Here is a 19,452-nt window from a genome sequence, read left to right as displayed (position 1 = left end):
CTTTAGGTGGCTTTATGTTAGAATTCTGGTTTTTGGAAACTGCCATTTTTGCTGCTGACTTGAATTGCACATCAAAAAAAAAAAAAAAAGCCATTACATGAAATTTGGCTTGGAATTACATCAGAATTTTCCAAAATTTCTCAAATGGTCCTAAACACATTTCTGTCATTTTATGCTACATATTTATAGGAAACAGTATTAAATTTTATTTGCTTTCTTAACTCGAACAGAGGAGCATTTAGGGGTGTTTTTTAAGAGGCACGGGAATGCTGGTCTAGAAAGGGCGAGGTCTTCTTGCTGACTGGATGCCAGGCACTGGGAGCCAGTTTCCTCACCTAGGTGCTTTAACCTCATGAGGATGAACTTGGATAAATTACCCTGACCGCCCTGTTGCTCTTCCTTTGATATCTTTTATGTTACTATTCATTTCTTGGCAGAATTTAGTCTCTTCTCCTGCCCACAAGCGTAAACACTCTCTTTTGTAAGTAATCACGCGTGGGTTAATATCCAACGACCTGTGTGACTGTTGATGGGAACGCGGTTCACAGCGCAGCCTTCATTTCAGCCACCGCCGAATGGTAATCAGGGTCTGAGCGGAGCCACCGGCGGGGGCACCTGTAGCGGGGCCACGCCCCAGGTCACGTGCTCAGCCTGGTAGTGTCTTTCTGTAGCATTTTGGGGAGCTGGTGCATCAGAGCTCACAGCTGATTTTTTCTGTCCGTGGGCGTTATGTTGCTTACAGCACCAATCGCCCTCTCTCGTCTCAACCTTGGGTTTGAACAATTACCTATTGGGCAACTCCAATCGGTTGTGGGTCTTTCTGAGGCTGTCCTGGTTTCGCCTGCTAGGCTCTTCCTTGTAAGATTGGCAACGTCCTCCTCACCAGATGGTAGAAAGTGCAAGGAAGCAATGTGAGCTCCTGAGGTGTTCTCTGTGCCTACCTCTGGCAGATTCTCCTGAACTGCTTCTCGCACACCTTCTTCCTCACTTGGACCACAGCTGGTTCATTTCCTTAAAGCTGCCCAGTAAGGCCCGCCCCAAATAGAAGCCTTTTCTAGCTTCTCCGCCGTCCCCAAGGAGTCCTTGAATCCAATTAGCCAGCTGCCTTACCCACCTGCAGCCCCACTGATGAAGGCCTGGCAGACTCCTCTCTCACGCCCTGCCCAGCTTGGCAACTCCCAGACGCTTTTCCCAGCACCTCCACCCCAGGCAAGCTTGGGCCAAGCTGGGTTGAGCTGGACCAACAGATTCAGAAATATCGATCAAAGCCACAAAAAGGGCGCAAATGGAACTTAGGGGTCACGGAACCTTCTGGGTCCTTTAAGTACTGTTTCTTCTCCATTTTCTTTCACCTTTCCGTTGAACGGTATGAGATTTTTTTTCCCCCTCCAAAGGTGAATTTTCATTTCCTGTTTAACTTGTGATTAAAAAAAAAAAAAAAAAAAAGGAAAAGAGCCCTGAAGATTTAACTAAGGATAAAAATAGCTATGCTGTCTTAAAGTCATTAAGTGAACATAACGGGCTCTTTGTGATCTTGGGCTATCTGGAAGCTGGCATCTGTCACCACCCTCTGTCCTCATCCAGAGGTGGGCGAGGCAGTCAGAACAAGGATTCAGTGCTTAATGGAACCTTGAGAGTAAGTGCTCCCACGTGCTCATCAAACCTGCCACTCTCAGCAGCTGTCACCAAGTGGCCCTGTAGCCCTCCGCCCACCACTGCTTTTTGCATAAACAGGTCTGCAGTAGTGCCAGGAGAGCCTTGCAGGGCTGAGTGTGCCCCCCATCCTCGAGTGCTGCCCCATCCCCGCACCCAGGCGCCTCACCTGGCTTTGCTGTGTCCATTCCAGCACTCCTCGTCGTTGGAGGTTCCTGCTGTCACGCGTTCATCCTTGCAGATGGTGTAGGGCAATGTTGACCAGACCTTTTTAGAGAGCTTCAGTTTCTCTTTTATGTCTGTGACCTGATCGAGAAACCAAGAAAGGGTGTGAGGAATCTTGTCAGGCTTTGCTTGCCTCTCTATGTAAGGATGTGACAAACTGAAGGTGAGAGACTGCGTAGGCCGTGGCATCCCAAGCACAAACTGTGGCTTTTAACAGAGAATTGAACCCTGCTATAGGGCCCACTGCCCAGAAAGTGTCAGGCCTCTACTTCTCTCTTGCTCCTTCTAGAGAACACTCAGGCTACTGGCTCCCTGTTTTACCTCTTCTTTATCCTGTCCTTTGAATTAAAACCTAAGGAAGTGTCCCACCTGCTTTGGGGGCCATTCTAGTGCAGAAAGTTCTAGTTGCAAACACCCTAAATACAAGCTTTAGATGCTGTTTCCTGGTGTCGGGTGACTGCCCCAAAACAATGCACCAAGAGGAATGTTTCCTAACTGTTGCTAGCTAAGCAGCTGATGACTGAGGGATGGTTAAACCATACCAGGAAGCTTGGTAAGGTAGAGCGGGTTGAGAACCTGAGGTTTGGTGGGCACTGAGACTTAGGCGACTCCCCACTCACTGCCAGATTCCTGGCCCAGGATATGTGACACACGCCCCACATAAGGAAATGTGACTGGTGGCTATGTAGACCCGGAACAGAGTTCTCCGTACTAATGAGGTACCTAGAGGCCCCGAGGGCTTAGCCAACAAACTCCCCTTCCCAGACATTGCTCCCTGCAAAAGGTATTTAATCTCTTGTCAGACACTGAGAAGTAGGTATGCTTCTATTTTCTACCACGAATGGTCAATAAACAGTCTAGAACCACGGACCGTCTCTTTCATCAGGATCTGCTGTGGGGAGGTGTGGAGAAGACATTTGACTATTGAGCAGCAGTTTAATTCTCCCATAGAAGACCTCTCTGCACTTCCAGCTACAACTGCCACCAAGCCAAGGACAGTCACCACTGAGACAAGCTGGAGCTCCTTCTGTCCCCAAGGCCCTGGTCCTGGGCTAGATGCTGTCCTCACCCTGTGGGTTCTCTGATTCTGTTCTCGGCTCATCTGTGACTCCCAGCAGCTCTGCCTGGATGTCCAAGAGTCTGATAACCCCACAGCCCTGGCTCATCATAGACCCAGCACCTCTCCCCCCATATCCCCACCCTACCCCCAACCAGCTCCAGCTTTCCAACATCTCAGATTGCACTTTCCCACCCAGGAGCAGTGTGTCTCTGCTCTTCCCTGCATCCCAGCACCCATCTGGGATAAGCACAATCAAACTCCCAGCATGCCCTGAGGTGGATGGAACGCAGACCCACAATGACCTCTGCTCTAGTTCGGTTGACAGGCTCACACAGAATGCATTTGGGTGGTGAGCGGTAACCTCCGTCCACCACAAGATCTCTAGTACCCAAAGATGAAAGCCAGTATAAAAACTCATGAGCAACCGGTGTAGCTCTGAGGGCTGCAGGACTTAGTACTCAGTGCTCAGTACTCAATACTCAGTACTCAGTGCCAGGGTCAGAGGCTTTGTTTTTTTCAAGCTTAGCTCTGACCTCCTATCTGTGGGTAGGATAAGGGTCTGATGCCATTTGGCCTCCATCACGAACATCTAATTCTTTCATCCGATGCAGTGTCCTGCTGGCCTAGCCACTCTTTACAAACAGCGAGAAAATGCACAGATGGATCAAATGCGTCCGTTGCAGGTTGCGTTGGGTCCTCACAAGGCGACATTTTTGAAGTTCTGACCCAAAGCACCCTGGGATGTGTCATGACTTTGAGGTGCAGTCCTTACAGTGGTAAGGAAGTAAAAGCGAGTCAGTGTGAGTAGTCTCTCCGTCAGAAGGGCCGGGGTGGAAGATGGGGACACAGAGAGGGAGGGTGAAGGCACGCACAGGAGGAGGTGGCCACCTTAGAGTCCAGGAGCCATCCTCTCCTGTAGTCGAAAGAGAGCTGACAGGCACACCCTGCGATGTCAGACTCCTTGCTTCCCCAGTTCCCATTTAGACTCAGACTCAATGCTTCCTGCATCCAAGAGTCCATACGGGTAACACCAGGACCTCAGCACGCTCTAGTCAGCAGCCTCCTTTGTCCCTTCTCATCCCCGTGCTTGCTGAGGCAGCAATAGGGTTGGAAACCATCTTATCCTCAAGGGTTGAAAATCATCGAGCAACCATTCATCCTGGTTTTCAACGTAGGGGACTCAGGATGCTAAAGTTATAGGAAAAAAAAAAAACCCGATAAAGCCCAGGATGAGTTAGTGACATGCCTTTACAACTGTGCTTGATAAATGTTCGCTGAGATAATTAGTTTTAATTACCCCATTCTGTTATGATTTCATAGGCAATATTGCAAACGCTGCCTATGAAATCATTCCTGGGGGGGTCACAGTAAAATGCTGCTGTGACGCATGGGGCTGTCCCTGGCTGTGTGAGGTGAGGAGCCCTTCATGAAGATGGGGTGTGGAGCTTCCCTGATTTGCTCACTGGGCCACGTTTCACAATCAGGGCATGTTCCCTGGCATTTTGGTAGCTGAACGTTTTCATTGTGCCATTCAAGGAGATAACAGCGAAGGAGCGGCGAGGAATGTAAACGGCGTTTTAGCATTCCGCACGAGCACCGGGCGATTTACCTGCAGCCTGCAAAGTCGAGGCACACAGCTGAACAAACGGACGCTATTAGCCACCGGGAAAGGACACGCCTACGATTTTAAAGGATGCAGGGACGACGGGAGTTTATTTCCAATTCCAGGGAAGTTCTCCAGTTTTCACATTGTTTAGAAAAGAGTTATCTAATCCCACTTGCTGTTTTGATCTCTGAAGGACACATGGTACTGCTCTGCAAGAGCTCTGAGCTGTCCTTTTTATTTTCTTGGAACTTAAGAGCAGGCGGCGGCGAGGTCAGCTTTACCTTCCAAGTTCTCTAGAACAGATGGATTATGGGTGGTCATACCAATCGGACTCATTCCACCACACAAGGCCGATGCAGGCAGAGGCCTGTGGTCATTATAACAGCTCCCTCTCCTTCTTTGCATCCCAGATGAGCTACTCTTGAATGCATCCTCACAACACTCGGAAGGACCAGAGGCCCAGCAGTACAGGACAGTGTGAATGTTTTTGCCTATTTTTAGTAACATTCTGAAGAATCAACTTGTCATTCCGGAGGAACTTGATCCCAATACACACAATTGGGGTTTGGAGAGAAAACCCAAGTCATCTTTTAGTACTAATCTGGGGTTAGTTTTTGACACTTTGAACTCCTACCCTAGAGTAGCTCATGAAAATGTCCGTGGAGAGCTGATCCCATGGGAAGACCGTGGAGTCCTTCCTCCACCCAGCCTAATGGCACTCAGAAACTCATAGCACGGAGAGCAAGACCATAAGGCAGAATAACGGGGAAAGCCAGAGACATGAAAAACCAAGGGACAGACAGGAAGAACGTCCAGTCTCTTTCGTTTGCTGGTCTCGCTCAGGGACCCGAATGTTTAACTTGAATCGCATGAAATTTCTGACTTAGCTTCCAATTTACAGCAGGCACTGGGGATAGAGGAAGAAACTGAACAGGAGCATAAATAAATGATCAGACGCATCTGGTGAATGAGACATTGCGTAAGACAACTGGTCTCAACTCCTCAAAAGAGCACGAGTAAATAAATAAATCAATAAAGGCAGGAAGACTGCTCTAGATGAAAAGAAACTGCACGAAACATCCCAACCAAATGTCACAAGGAAGACCTTGCGTGGTCTTAGCTCCGGAGGCAGGTACCCAGCTGTAGCAGAGTTTTGAGACAACGGGGCAGTTTTGAACATAGGAGAGATACAGGTTGAGAATATTGAAATACTGCTAATTTTCTCGTGTAGAAATGATCGCGAGGCTGTGAGGGAATCTCTTTTAAGAGACTCATGATGAGATATTTAGGGATAAAAATGTCCTCATGGCTTTTATTTATTTGAAAAGAGCAAACAAAGTCAAAGCCCTCAGTGACCATTGAATCCATTAGAGGAGGATGCTACTGTCGAGCTTCTTCGTAGCCATTTCAGAAGTATTTGAAGAAGTAAAAGGGTTGAAACATTTGGGGAAGTAAAGTCGTCCTGTCGGGAGTACAGCTATTAGGATCCTACCTAGAAGTCACCGGCTCAGTATGTGAGAAGAGCTTCCTAACCTCTAAGCCTTTCAAACCAAGCTGCACAACGTCATCCTGCTAAACTAAGGTCGCCATACCCTGGGCACAGCAGGGACACAGGGGTCTGGAGCAGTTAAAACTATCTTGTCTATTTAGTAAATGATAGAGATGAGAAATGGCTTCCCATGTAGACGTTGGGATAGTTACTCTTAACTACCCTGCTCACAGGCATCCTTGCTGACAGACCTGGCCTCCAAGCCTCAGGCATGGGCGCCGAGACTCCTGTGTGTATCTGAGGACGCAGGAGTGACTCACTGTGATTTGGGCTGAAAACATTGACACCCATGTTTCTGCTTTTAAAAGATAGAAATGCAAGAGTAATTAAGTTTTCTTAATATTCCACATAGAGTTAGTACTTCCGCCAGGCCGTGTGGAGACAGATGTTTTTCAGCAGTAAGGTGGAACAGGTAAATCTTCCACAATAGAAAGTGTGGCATCGGCACATTGTATGTATGGATGAGATTCTGTGGTTTTCATTAACTCATCAAATGGAAGAGTGCATTACAATTATCTTTTGAAGGGAAACTTTGGGTTTCTTTCAAACAACGAAAGCCATGAGAACGATGAGATGGTAGGTTGAATACAGAAGTACTCCCTTGATCATGAATTTGTTCTGAGACCCTTACAGATACTCCAGACTGCACAACACTAAGTCGTGTGTGTGTGTGTGTGTGTGTGTGTGTGTGTGTGTATTACCTCTATATACATGTCTAGGACAAAGTGTAACATGAATTACTCATTAAGAACTGGCAATAGCTAATAACAAAATGGAACCATGGCAGTATGATATTTTAATGAAAATCTGCTCTCAAAATACCTTACTATGCTGTACTGACATTTCCTGACATGATACGGTGGGGTGACACAGCACAAACATTAGGGGCTAATACGAAATACAGATGTAGTATGTCCTGTCCTGTTGGGCTACTGTGGAGTGTTTCCTGATTCCTGAGAAGTAGCATCTGCTTTGAGTGTTCCCTGATCACAGTCATTATGACGTACCATTAGATACTGGATGTTACAGTGTATCATTAGATACTGGATGTTACAGTGTGCCATTAGATACTGGATGTTACAGTGTGCCATTAGATACTGGATGTTACAGTGTGCCATTAGATACTGGATGTTACAGTGTGCCATTAGATACTGGATGTTACAGTGTGCCATTAGATACTGGATGTTACAGTGTGCCATTAGATACTGGATGTTACAGTGTGCCATTAGATACTGGATGTTACAGTGTGCCATTAGATACTGGATGTTACAGTGTGCCATTAGATACTGGATGTTACAGTGTGCCATTAGATACTGGATGTTACAGTGTGCCATTAGATACTGGATGTTACAGTGTGCCATTAGATACTGGATGTTACAGTGTGCCATTAGATACTGGATGTTACAGTGTGCCATTAGATACTGGATGTTACAGTGTACCATTAGATACTGGATGTTACAGTGTGCCATTAGATACTGGATGTTACAGTGTGCCATTAGATACTGGATGTTACAGTGTGCCATTAGATACTGGATGTTACAGTGTGCCATTAGATACTGGATGTTACAGTGTGCCATTAGATACTGGATGTTACAGTGTGCCATTAGATACTGGATGTTACAGTGTGCCATTAGATACTGGATGTTACAGTGTGCCATTAGATACTGGATGTTACAGTGTGCCATTAGATACTGGATGTTACAGTGTGCCATTAGATACTGGATGTTACAGTGTGCCATTAGATACTGGATGTTACAGTGTGCCATTAGATACTGGATGTTACAGTGTGCCATTAGATACTGGATGTTACAGTGTGCCATTAGATACTGGATGTTACAGTGTGCCATTAGATACTGGATGTTACAGTGTGCCATTAGATACTGGATGTTACAGTGTGCCATTAGATACTGGATGTTACAGTGTGCCATTAGATACTGGATGTTACAGTGTACCATTAGATACTGGATGTTACAGTGTATCATTAGATACTGGATGTTACAGTGTGCCATTAGATACTGGATGTTACAGTGTACCATTAGATACTGGATGTTACAGTGTACCATTAGATACTGGATGTTACAGTGTATCATTAGATACTGGATGTTACAGTGTGCCATTAGATACTGGATGTTACAGTGTGCCATTAGATACTGGATGTTACAGTGTGCCATTAGATACTGGATGTTACAGTGTGCCATTAGATACTGGATGTTACAGTGTGCCATTAGATACTGGATGTTACAGTGTGCCATTAGATACTGGATGTTACAGTGTGCCATTAGATACTGGATGTTACAGTGTGCCATTAGATACTGGATGTTACAGTGTGCCATTAGATACTGGATGTTACAGTGTGCCATTAGATACTGGATGTTACAGTGTACCATTAGATACTGGATGTTACAGTGTGCCATTAGATACTGGATGTTACAGTGTGCCATTAGATACTGGATGTTACAGTGTGCCATTAGATACTGGATGTTACAGTGTGCCATTAGATACTGGATGTTACAGTGTGCCATTAGATACTGGATGTTACAGTGTGCCATTAGATACTGGATGTTACAGTGTGCCATTAGATACTGGATGTTACAGTGTGCCATTAGATACTGGATGTTACAGTGTGCCATTAGATACTGGATGTTACAGTGTGCCATTAGATACTGGATGTTACAGTGTACCATTAGATACTGGATGTTACAGTGTGCCATTAGATACTGGATGTTACAGTGTGCCATTAGATACTGGATGTTACAGTGTGCCATTAGATACTGGATGTTACAGTGTGCCATTAGATACTGGATGTTACAGTGTGCCATTAGATACTGGATGTTACAGTGTGCCATTAGATACTGGATGTTACAGTGTGCCATTAGATACTGGATGTTACAGTGTGCCATTAGATACTGGATGTTACAGTGTGCCATTAGATACTGGATGTTACAGTGTGCCATTAGATACTGGATGTTACAGTGTGCCATTAGATACTGGATGTTACAGTGTGCCATTAGATACTGGATGTTACAGTGTACCATTAGATACTGGATGTTACAGTGTGCCATTAGATACTGGATGTTACAGTGTGCCATTAGATACTGGATGTTACAGTGTGCCATTAGATACTGGATGTTACAGTGTGCCATTAGATACTGGATGTTACAGTGTGCCATTAGATACTGGATGTTACAGTGTGCCATTAGATACTGGATGTTACAGTGTGCCATTAGATACTGGATGTTACAGTGTGCCATTAGATACTGGATGTTACAGTGTATCATTAGATACTGGATGTTACAGTGTGCCATTAGATACTGGATGTTACAGTGTGCCATTAGATACTGGATGTTACAGTGTGCCATTAGATACTGGATGTTACAGTGTGCCATTAGATACTGGATGTTACAGTGTGCCATTAGATACTGGATGTTACAGTGTGCCATTAGATACTGGATGTTACAGTGTGCCATTAGATACTGGATGTTACAGTGTGCCATTAGATACTGGATGTTACAGTGTGCCATTAGATACTGGATGTTACAGTGTGCCATTAGATACTGGATGTTACAGTGTGCCATTAGATACTGGATGTTACAGTGTGCCATTAGATACTGGATGTTACAGTGTGCCATTAGATACTGGATGTTACAGTGTGCCATTAGATACTGGATGTTACAGTGTGCCATTAGATACTGGATGTTACAGTGTATCATTAGATACTGGATGTTACAGTGTGCCATTAGATACTGGATGTTACAGTGTGCCATTAGATACTGGATGTTACAGTGTGCCATTAGATACTGGATGTTACAGTGTGCCATTAGATACTGGATGTTACAGTGTGCCATTAGATACTGGATGTTACAGTGTGCCATTAGATACTGGATGTTACAGTGTGCCATTAGATACTGGATGTTACAGTGTGCCATTAGATACTGGATGTTACAGTGTGCCATTAGATACTGGATGTTACAGTGTACCATTAGATACTGGATGTTACAGTGTATCATTAGATACTGGATGTTACAGTGTGCCATTAGATACTGGATGTTACAGTGTGCCATTAGATACTGGATGTTACAGTGTGCCATTAGATACTGGATGTTACAGTGTGCCATTAGATACTGGATGTTACAGTGTGCCATTAGATACTGGATGTTACAGTGTGCCATTAGATACTGGATGTTACAGTGTGCCATTAGATACTGGATGTTACAGTGTGCCATTAGATACTGGATGTTACAGTGTGCCATTAGATACTGGATGTTACAGTGTGCCATTAGATACTGGATGTTACAGTGTGCCATTAGATACTGGATGTTACAGTGTGCCATTAGATACTGGATGTTACAGTGTGCCATTAGATACTGGATGTTACAGTGTGCCATTAGATACTGGATGTTACAGTGTGCCATTAGATACTGGATGTTACAGTGTGCCATTAGATACTGGATGTTACAGTGTGCCATTAGATACTGGATGTTACAGTGTGCCATTAGATACTGGATGTTACAGTGTGCCATTAGATACTGGATGTTACAGTGTGCCATTAGATACTGGATGTTACAGTGTGCCATTAGATACTGGATGTTACAGTGTGCCATTAGATACTGGATGTTACAGTGTGCCATTAGATACTGGATGTTACAGTGTATCATTAGATACTGGATGTTATAGTGTATCATTTGATACTGGATGTTTCAGTGTACCATTAGATACTGAATGTTATTACACTGTACCGTTAGATATTGGATGTTGCACTGTACTGTTAGATACTGGACATTACACTAAACTGTTAGATACTGGATAATGGGAAGCATCTTGCCTTATCCAAGATGGACCAGTCTAGTGTGATATGGACTCTTCCTACTCAGAAGAGCATGCAATTTAAAATTTACCAGTTCAAAGCACAATCTGCTTAAACTAACTGACATCATAGAAAGTGAACTCATGGATCAAAGGAACTACTTTTTTCTTCTTGGGTTTAAATGTTTATTCTGTGACATAGTTGTTTTGTCTGCATGTATTTCTGTGCATCACATGCATGCTTACTGCCCAAGGAGGCCAGATGAGAACACAAGATCCCCTGGGACCAGAGTTTCAGAGTGTTGTGAGCCACCATGTGGGTGCTGGGAATTAAACCTGGGTACCTAGAGCAGCCAGTGCTCTTATCAGCTGAGCCATCTCTCCAGCCCTCTTCTCAAGAGCTTAATTTTTAAAATTGACACCAAGTTGTATATATTTATGGGATGCCATGTGATATTTCAGTATAGGATTGCATCGTCTCCTGCTCAAATCAGGGTTATCTCTTCAAACATTTGTCATTTCTGTGTGGTGACTGCAGACACACTTGTTTCCTTAAGCTTGGTCTCCATGCCTCTGCAATATATGACGTAAAAACAATAAAAATCCTTTGTAACTTATCCTCAGAAGTTTTTGCTTTGCAAGGACATACAGCACGTAACACACGAGTTCAGTAGGGGCATGATATAACTGAGACATAAATGATTGCAAAGTGTCTATGATCCTGAATATTCTGCTGACGGAAGTACAAGACCAAAAAAAAAAAAAAAATAGAGAGACGGCCTGCCTGCCTATGACACAGGGGCTCACATGACTTCCTTGGAATCGGTGACTTGGCAAGCAAGGAATCGGTAACACTTAGTGACTTCAGTTTAACGAGACAGGAAGTAGAAGACAATTTCCTTCCAATATGTTGAGGAGTAAGGAAAAGAAAATAAAAAAAAAAGAAAAGAAAAAACAGCTTCTGCTGCCAGAATTCCCTCAAGTGCTTATGCCTCTGTAGAGGTCAGAGTTCGTGCCAGGATGAGGATAGAAAGATGGCGCCACCCTCGCACGATGTGCAGAGGCACTGTTTGGTAGGTGCGGATGGATCTGCAGTAGACACAGTCCCGAGGAAGTGGAAGTCTGTGCGAGTCTAGATAACCAATTTGTCTGGAAGCCTTTCTGGGGAATACTAGGTCCCCTCCTAAGCAAGTAAGGCACTGCTGGTATTTTCTCTTTGTGACTGTCGAATCCCACCGTGGGAACAATTAGGACGCGGGATAATTAGCAGTTCTATCCAGAGGGCTTAAAACTGAAAACACGTCCTCTCGGTTTCCATCCCCACGATGATTTTGTGATCCTACCCACGCAGAGTGGCTGCTCGCAGCCTCTGCTCTGGAATTCAACTGTGCTTCCTAAAGAGTCGCTGGATATTCATGGCTCCCAGGGAACCAAGACTCAGCAAGCAGCACTTAGTGTGCACCGGGTGCTTAATAAATATTTGTTGAGTGCGCATATACATGAGCGGCATTGCCAATTATCTGCTAAGGGAAGTAAGATTTTGAAAGAACTATCGATTATCTGTCGGCTACTGCCATCCAGACTTTTCTTTGGAGAGTCGGAAAGATGTGGGAAGTGCAGTCTGGTCTTTACCAACAGAGCAGGAGGGATCGCCAATGATCCTTCAACCCTTCGAGCAGGATGACACTGAGAAGCCGCTATGGGTGTCACTGCTGTTGCGATTTAGGTCTGGTCTGGGGGCAGAGCTCCAGGGACCTTAAAGGTAACCCTGGCTTGCGGATAGATCATGAGAATTTATGTAGAATTGTCGTCTTTGGGATCCCACATAGCATTCGAAGTAGCTTCTTTTTTTTTCTTTTCTTGTATTGGGTATTTTCTTTATTTACATTTCCAATTTCATCCCCTTTTCCGGTTTCCCCTCCAGAACCCCACCCCCACCCCATCCACCCCCTGCCTCCATAAGGGTGCTCCCTTACCCCTCACCCGCCACCTCCTCCCGCCTCCCTGCCCTGGCATTCCCCTACACTGGGGCATCGAGCCTTCACAGGATCAAGGGCCTCTACTCCGATTGATGTCCTATAAGGCTATCCTCTGCTACATATTCGGATAGAGCCATGGGTCCCTGTGTACTCTTTGGTTGGTGGTTTAGTCCCTGGGAGCTCTGGGGTGTCTTGGTTGATATTGTTGCTCTTCCTATGGGGTTGCAAATCCTCTCAGCTACCCCAGTCCTTTCTCTAATTCCTCCATTGGGGACTCTTTGTTTTTTTTAAGCAAGAAATCTGCCCTGTTCTCATTGGGCTTGCTCTCCAATGTTCTAACACTGTTGTCTCCAGTGAGGATTACTTTTTTTTTTAAAAGATTTATTTATTATTTTATGTATATGAGTACATTGTCGCTGTCTTCAGACACACCAGAAAAGGACATCGGATCCCATTACAGATGGTTGTGAGCCACCATGTGGTTGCTGGGAATTGAACTCAGGACCTCTAGGAAGAGCAGTCAGTGCTCTTAACCACTGAGTCATCTCTCCAGCCCCCCCAGTGAGGATTACTTGATGGGGCACATGTGACTTTGTTCTTCTTGAAGAGATTTGCTCGTGGCTGCCTGTCCATTCACCAAGACTCTGCCTGTCCATTCACCAAGACTCTACGTCTGTTTACCTGGAAGCCCTTCCTTCACTGCTCTGTCCCAGGCAGCCACAGAGAAAGGGATACCTGCTGTCCGACGTGAACCACCCCTAGAGCAGGATCTATTCTCCTAGCTACCTGTTGTGAGCAGTTGGCCTCATACCCTGTTATGACTTAAGAAGGATTTCCGTGTGCTTACTTCATCTGTATAAAAACATAATGTAATCAGATGTAAATAATATATACCATATCTTTAGAAAAAATAGATGATTAATATTTAAAGGGCTATACACTAAATAATATATAATGAGGGGGGAAGCAGTGTGAATATTTTATAGGCTGAAGGTCATTTGTTAGCTTTGGAAAACAGTCTGTTTAAAGAAACAAAGGCAGTCTGGCCAGTCCTCTACCTGGGTAAATTAAGAGAAATTCAGTGTATTTAGCCAACTATGCAGCTTATGGATTTACTCATGTAGTTTTTAGAAGCAGCCCTGTCTGGATTTGCTTCCAGACAGGAAGCAGCTTGTCCTTCAGTCCTGATTTCTCTAGCTGTGTAGCCTGCCTGGAGAGCCACATCACGTCTGCCTTTCGGCGATGGAACAAGCTCGGAGAACCCATCTGTTTGCGTCGTCTCCCGTCCACCCAACACCACGTGGGATCTAGAGTATTTCAATTTCCTAAATTGCAGAGAGAGGATCATTTTTCCAACGCAGCCTGTGAGTAAGGGAATCTCAGGCCGAAAGTAGGATTCAGTCATGCTCAGTGAGGAAGCGAGCTTAGCCTTATTTACGTTGCCAAGCTCACGTTCCCGTCTTCTGATCGCGACTCTTAGCATCTTCCTCATCGCTTACCATCCTCAACTTTAAATTTCTTTTCTTAGATCGTATGAAACTCTTTGGCGTTGCTTTTCAATGTCCCAGAGTGCCTCTGTCTGCCCTGTAATGTTTAAGTTTTATAACACTCTGTAGAGGAATTGTTTGTACCGTGTGTTTCCTTTCAGGAAACTTGCAAATAAGTCTTGGGGGTGACAGCAGGGGCCCTGTTGAATCCAGTCTGTCAGTAAACCTGAAGTAGATTTTGTCCACATGACACACCCGGCGTTCTATTGTATCCTCAAGCCACAGTGTGACTTAAAAGCAATTCCACACTCTGGGCTTTGCCACGCACTCCCAGGGAACTCGCTCACAGTGTCTGGTCTATTGCCGTGTGACATCGTTTCTCTCCTGTGGTATGGCACTTGTAGCATTGCTCCCCAAGGAGACACACACTCGTGCATTTTGTAGGAAAAAATAGGAAGGATAAAAAGCCAGGAGGAGGTGAGTGAAGCTTTGATGGTTCAAAATGACAATGCTTAGTTCTGTTGAGTTTCCCAGGGGATCGGGAATTGGATGAAAAGTAAAAGTTGAAAGAGTGAATTATCCCCTCTGGCTCCTGGTTTGGAGTTTCTTCACTGAATGATCACACTTCACAAAGGGCGTGACCCCAAGAAGACAGATAGGATCTTCATCGGGCAAAGCAATGGTCTTCAAAGTGAATTAAATATTGGCAACATCAGAGATACCTTTCTAGGCTGTTCAGGTAATTTTTTCTTTTTTTTGGTCGATTAAAAAGAAAAGATAGCAAATTCTCACATTTTATGTTTGTACCTAATGTTCTAATTGTACCTTGTTGCCTGTGATCTCATGTTCCGGGCAAGAAAGTAGAGAAAGAGTGCCACATGTCCTTGAAAAAGGGAACAATTGGACTTTGAGCTAATACCAATTAAATTCAGCAGTCAAGAGAAAAGGGAAATTGTTTAATCCTCAGAAACTCAGGCAAAATCAAAGGATCACTTTGCCCAGTAGCATCTTAATTGTGACACTGTTTGCTTTTGACGATTGAAAATTATGAATGACTTCGAGGAGTGGTTGTATTACTGAGTTGTCAAATTTTAAAGCAGAGCTATGTGCCAAAGGTTCTAGAAGATTCAGAGTTTAAGATTTGTCTAGGCCCCCTCTCAGTGCTTGCTATGACGCACACTAGGGTCTGGAGAAAGCAGACTGGTTGTATGAGCTGAAGCACTTCGTTTCCCTTCTTTGTTCTGAGCATCTTTAAGGAGATCCTGAGCACAGACTAGGGGCGAGTCCTCCCTCTTCTGGCTGACATGAATGTGTTGAGGTCCCAGTGCTCTTGCTTTTCCTACATGATCCGTCACTCTCCCTCTCTCCCTTCTGCTCTGTTTCTGATCTCGATTCTGGGTGGCCTCTCTTACCCTCTGCTTTGGACAACAGGTCTGCTCTTTGCTGGCTCTGGCCTCGCTCGTTTTGTTGACGTTGTTTTGGCTGAGTAGACACAAACATCTCCAAGGAGCTGCTGTGATCTGTGAGTTGTGACAAGAGCGGAGTCTAAATTAGGTTATTAGAGATGCGGTCTTCATCATGTTGGACAGGGCGATCTCAGGTGCAGTCTCACACAAAGAGAATGAATTCAATATTTTATCAGTTTTCTGAGGCACATGAATCAGGTTTGCATTTAAACCTGAGCTCTGTCCCCTCGGCCATTGGCGTGATCACAGAATGACAATCTTTGGAGGTTCTTTGTGGTCCAAAGGATGGGTTTCTCTGTCTCCCGTTGTAGCCAACGGGGTCATGGCTGTGGAATGGGACCTTGAATAAGATCAACCTAGGGATTAATTGGGAAACTAATGATCTTGTCAATGTGGAAAAAGGTTGAAAGTTTGGAGCATCTAGTTTTGCTGAAAATTTTTCTTCGCCAACTAGCTTTTCCCTGTGCAACTCCTTCAGAGAGACTTTGGTGACATCCAGGAAATTGAAACAGAGGCCCAATTTCTACTTCTGTATGTGACAGACATAAAAATGATTCCGCTAAGCGCATAACCTCCTGAAGTTACTCTTAAAATATTGAAATTCCGTCTTCAGGAAATGAAACCAAGGATCTCACATGCACGTCTGCTAATTAAAAAGGGAGGAAGGTTGTACGGAAACGGCTCGCTCAGCTGCCTCTAAAGCAAGACGGCCTGGGTTTGCCTCCCCGAATCCAAATGAGAGCCGTGGCAGGTACAATGGCACCCTTGAAGCCTCAGTGCCAGGGAGGTGGAGACAGAGAGATCAGGGGGCATGTTGGTCAGTACATCTACCTTAGTTGGAGAGTTCTAAGCTGGCTGAGACACTCTGTGTCACAGGAGGAGCTTGGCATTCCCAGGGTGGCATCTGCAGTTGCCCTCTATCCTCCAAATGTGCCAGCTCCGTGTGCATCCACATACACATAAATGCACACACATGGTTGCCCTCTAGTCCCCATACATACACCTACATATGCGTGGACACACAGACACACAGACACACAGACACACACACACACACGCGCATGCACACACATATACATGGGGTGGGGACAGGACATGAGGTATTTATTTTATTTCACATGTGGGTACCCCCTCAAAATTTGTCATTTAGCCTGACGTTTTCTTTATTCTTCCCCAAGACATCTGAGCAGTAGTCATGCACTTGGGCCTACTTTTCTGAAGTAGCATCAGGGGCTCCTGGAACTGAACCGGAAACAGGAAATACCTTTTGGCTCAACTGAACATGGTGGTGTGCAGTGCCTTCCTCACTAAGATCTTACAAACCTGGTCCCACCCAACAGCAGGAACTCACAAGACGAACGCTCAGGGGAGAGTGGTTCAGAGGCTGAAGAGTGCTCACTGGGTCCTAGGTGCAAATCAGATTTATCTAGATTCTAAAGCCACTTAGGGTAGACGAAGGTTGTCCTAAATCTTTTATGGAATAGGCAATAAAAAGAGCGTAAATCTCTTTTGGATGCATGGGATTTGATTTATTCCTAACTATGTAGACTGGTACTGTGTACAGCATAATAAATGCTACTTCTGCAACAATTCTCTCATATCTGTGATACAACATAAGGTTTGAGCTTAATATCAGTGGCCTGGGCTTAATGGAATTCTTAAAAACAGTAGAATCATATATCATCTATCTATCTATCTATCTATCTATCTATCTATCTATCTATCTATCTATCTATCTATCGTTGAGGGAACCACAGCACTCCTGGTGTATAAGCTTTAACTCAAGTATGAGGTTCTGCAAAAGTGAGGAGAGGGGAATGAATTCAGGGATGTTTCTCTCTGTGTGTCTCTCATTTTGTCTGTCTTTTAGAACTCCTCTTGACACCAGCACCATGCAGGGCTTCTGTAGAGAATGTGTTCACAGGCTCCCTGGGCCTTTGCCATCCATGATGTTAGTGGTTTCTTCTCCTAGTCTTGAAGGAACATCGTGGTAGGGCCACTGGTCCTTACATCACATTCCATCAGCCAGTGCAATGACTGGGTTATGTACTCAGTAGAGAGAGAGGGAAGGAAGGAAGGAAGGAAGGAAGGAAGGAAAGAAGGAAGGAAAGAAGGAAGGAAAGAAGGAAACTGAGTAGGCAGGAGAGGGCATGTAAATTCTGAATCTCCAGATGAAATATAGGTGTGCATTGTGGCAAAGACCTGTAATCCTGACACTTGGGAGCCTGAGTCCAAAATGGCTGCATTCGGATTGCCACTGGTAGGAGCATTTTTCTTGTGGGGTCTATGAGTGGTCACTTCAGCTACACACATGCACATGGATACGCACAAACACGGGTGTAGCATATACAATGCCCCTATTGTTTTAAGTTTCTGAGCATGCAGTAACAGACAAGTCATAGACCTGCCTTCAATCCACAGACTGCTCCATGGAGCACACATATTAACCACACATGTGTCTAAGGCATGGATCCCATGAGGAGAAAGAAGACCTGGTGTATTATAAAAGTAGGAAGTGGGAGGAGGCTGAACCGGACCTTGTGGGACCAGCAGGTGTCTGCTGGCAGAAGATCTGAAAAGATTTGTCTGTGATGGGACCCTTGAGCTGAGAGAGAGAGCTCATAGATGCGAAGTGTCTCCTGCACGGAAGGAAAACCATGGAGGTATGAGTGCTTCTCGGTGACTTTGGCCAAGTTCCATAATCTTACTAGGAACTGGTTTCCAAGTGGAAGAGAGTTCCTCCCTTCTGTAGACACATCCCGCTCAGGGATTTAGTAGCTTAGCAAGTGACTATATTGTTAGCGTACTTGGGACTGGAAGTTCTTAAGGAGGAGACACAGCACCACAGGGACAGATGGCGTAGGGTAACTCAGCTGCACTTTCTTGGAAATCGAGCTTTTACCCCTGTGAGGTAAATTACCTGTTCCTGGGAGCCATCTGGTATCTTAAAGATCCAATTTACCCCATGGGGCACCAACCAGGGTGCACCATCTATGTCTCATATGATTAGATCCAAGAGACACAAGAGCACTTGACTTTCACCTTTACATCATAGGCAGGCAAAGTCGAGAAAGACAGACGCCATGGATAGACTTTGTACAAAGATGTAGGCAATCTATCGACAGCTCCAGCATGAGAGAAATGACCCGAAGACCTGGATGAGCAACCATTCTAAACAAGCAGGTGTTTAAGACAGTGATGACCCCTAGAAACATCAAGGGAACTATAGGTGTCATATACATATGTGACCTATAAGTTTCCAGCTGATATAACAACAAAGCAAATTGGAACTAATTTTAAGAATATGTTTGGAGACAGGCACATTGGGGTATGCTTCTAACCCTGGCCCTTGGAAAGCAGAGGCAGTGGGCTCCCTGTGAGTTTGAGGCTAGCCTGTTCTTCTAGGGCCAGCAAGGGCTACATAGTGACACAGGGGTCTGAAAAAAAGATAGATAATATATTTGATTTAATCCGATATGCCCGAGATGTTATGGCTTTGTCATACAGCAATGAGACATGCTACATTCTTTTTCGGCACCAAGTCGTTGGGATCTGGCTTGTGCTATAAACTTAACAGTCAATCTCAGTTTAGTCTAAGACATCTCCACAAGAGGGTGGTGGCTG

The 19,452-nt window shown here is 44.9% G+C and overlaps 1 protein-coding gene across 2 annotated transcripts in view; it reads right to left on the bottom strand.

Annotated features, from left to right (window-relative positions):
* Gpc6 (glypican 6) overlaps window positions 1-19,452 on the bottom strand; it is a 997,624-nt gene that overhangs the window by 25,522 nt on the left and 952,650 nt on the right. For both annotated transcript variants that reach the window (XM_003751533.6, NM_001427433.1), the window contains one exon: window positions 1,823-1,959. In XM_003751533.6, the coding sequence (XP_003751581.1) occupies window positions 1,823-1,959 (137 nt within the window). The remainder of the gene's footprint in view (window positions 1-1,822; window positions 1,960-19,452) is intronic.

The sequence above is a fragment of the Rattus norvegicus genome, chromosome 15 (genome assembly GCF_036323735.1).
Source record: "Rattus norvegicus strain BN/NHsdMcwi chromosome 15, GRCr8, whole genome shotgun sequence".
NCBI classification, from domain to species: domain Eukaryota; kingdom Metazoa; phylum Chordata; class Mammalia; order Rodentia; family Muridae; genus Rattus; species Rattus norvegicus.
The sequence above is the reverse complement of the archived record's forward strand: the minus strand, read 5'-3'. Positions and strand labels throughout refer to the sequence as shown.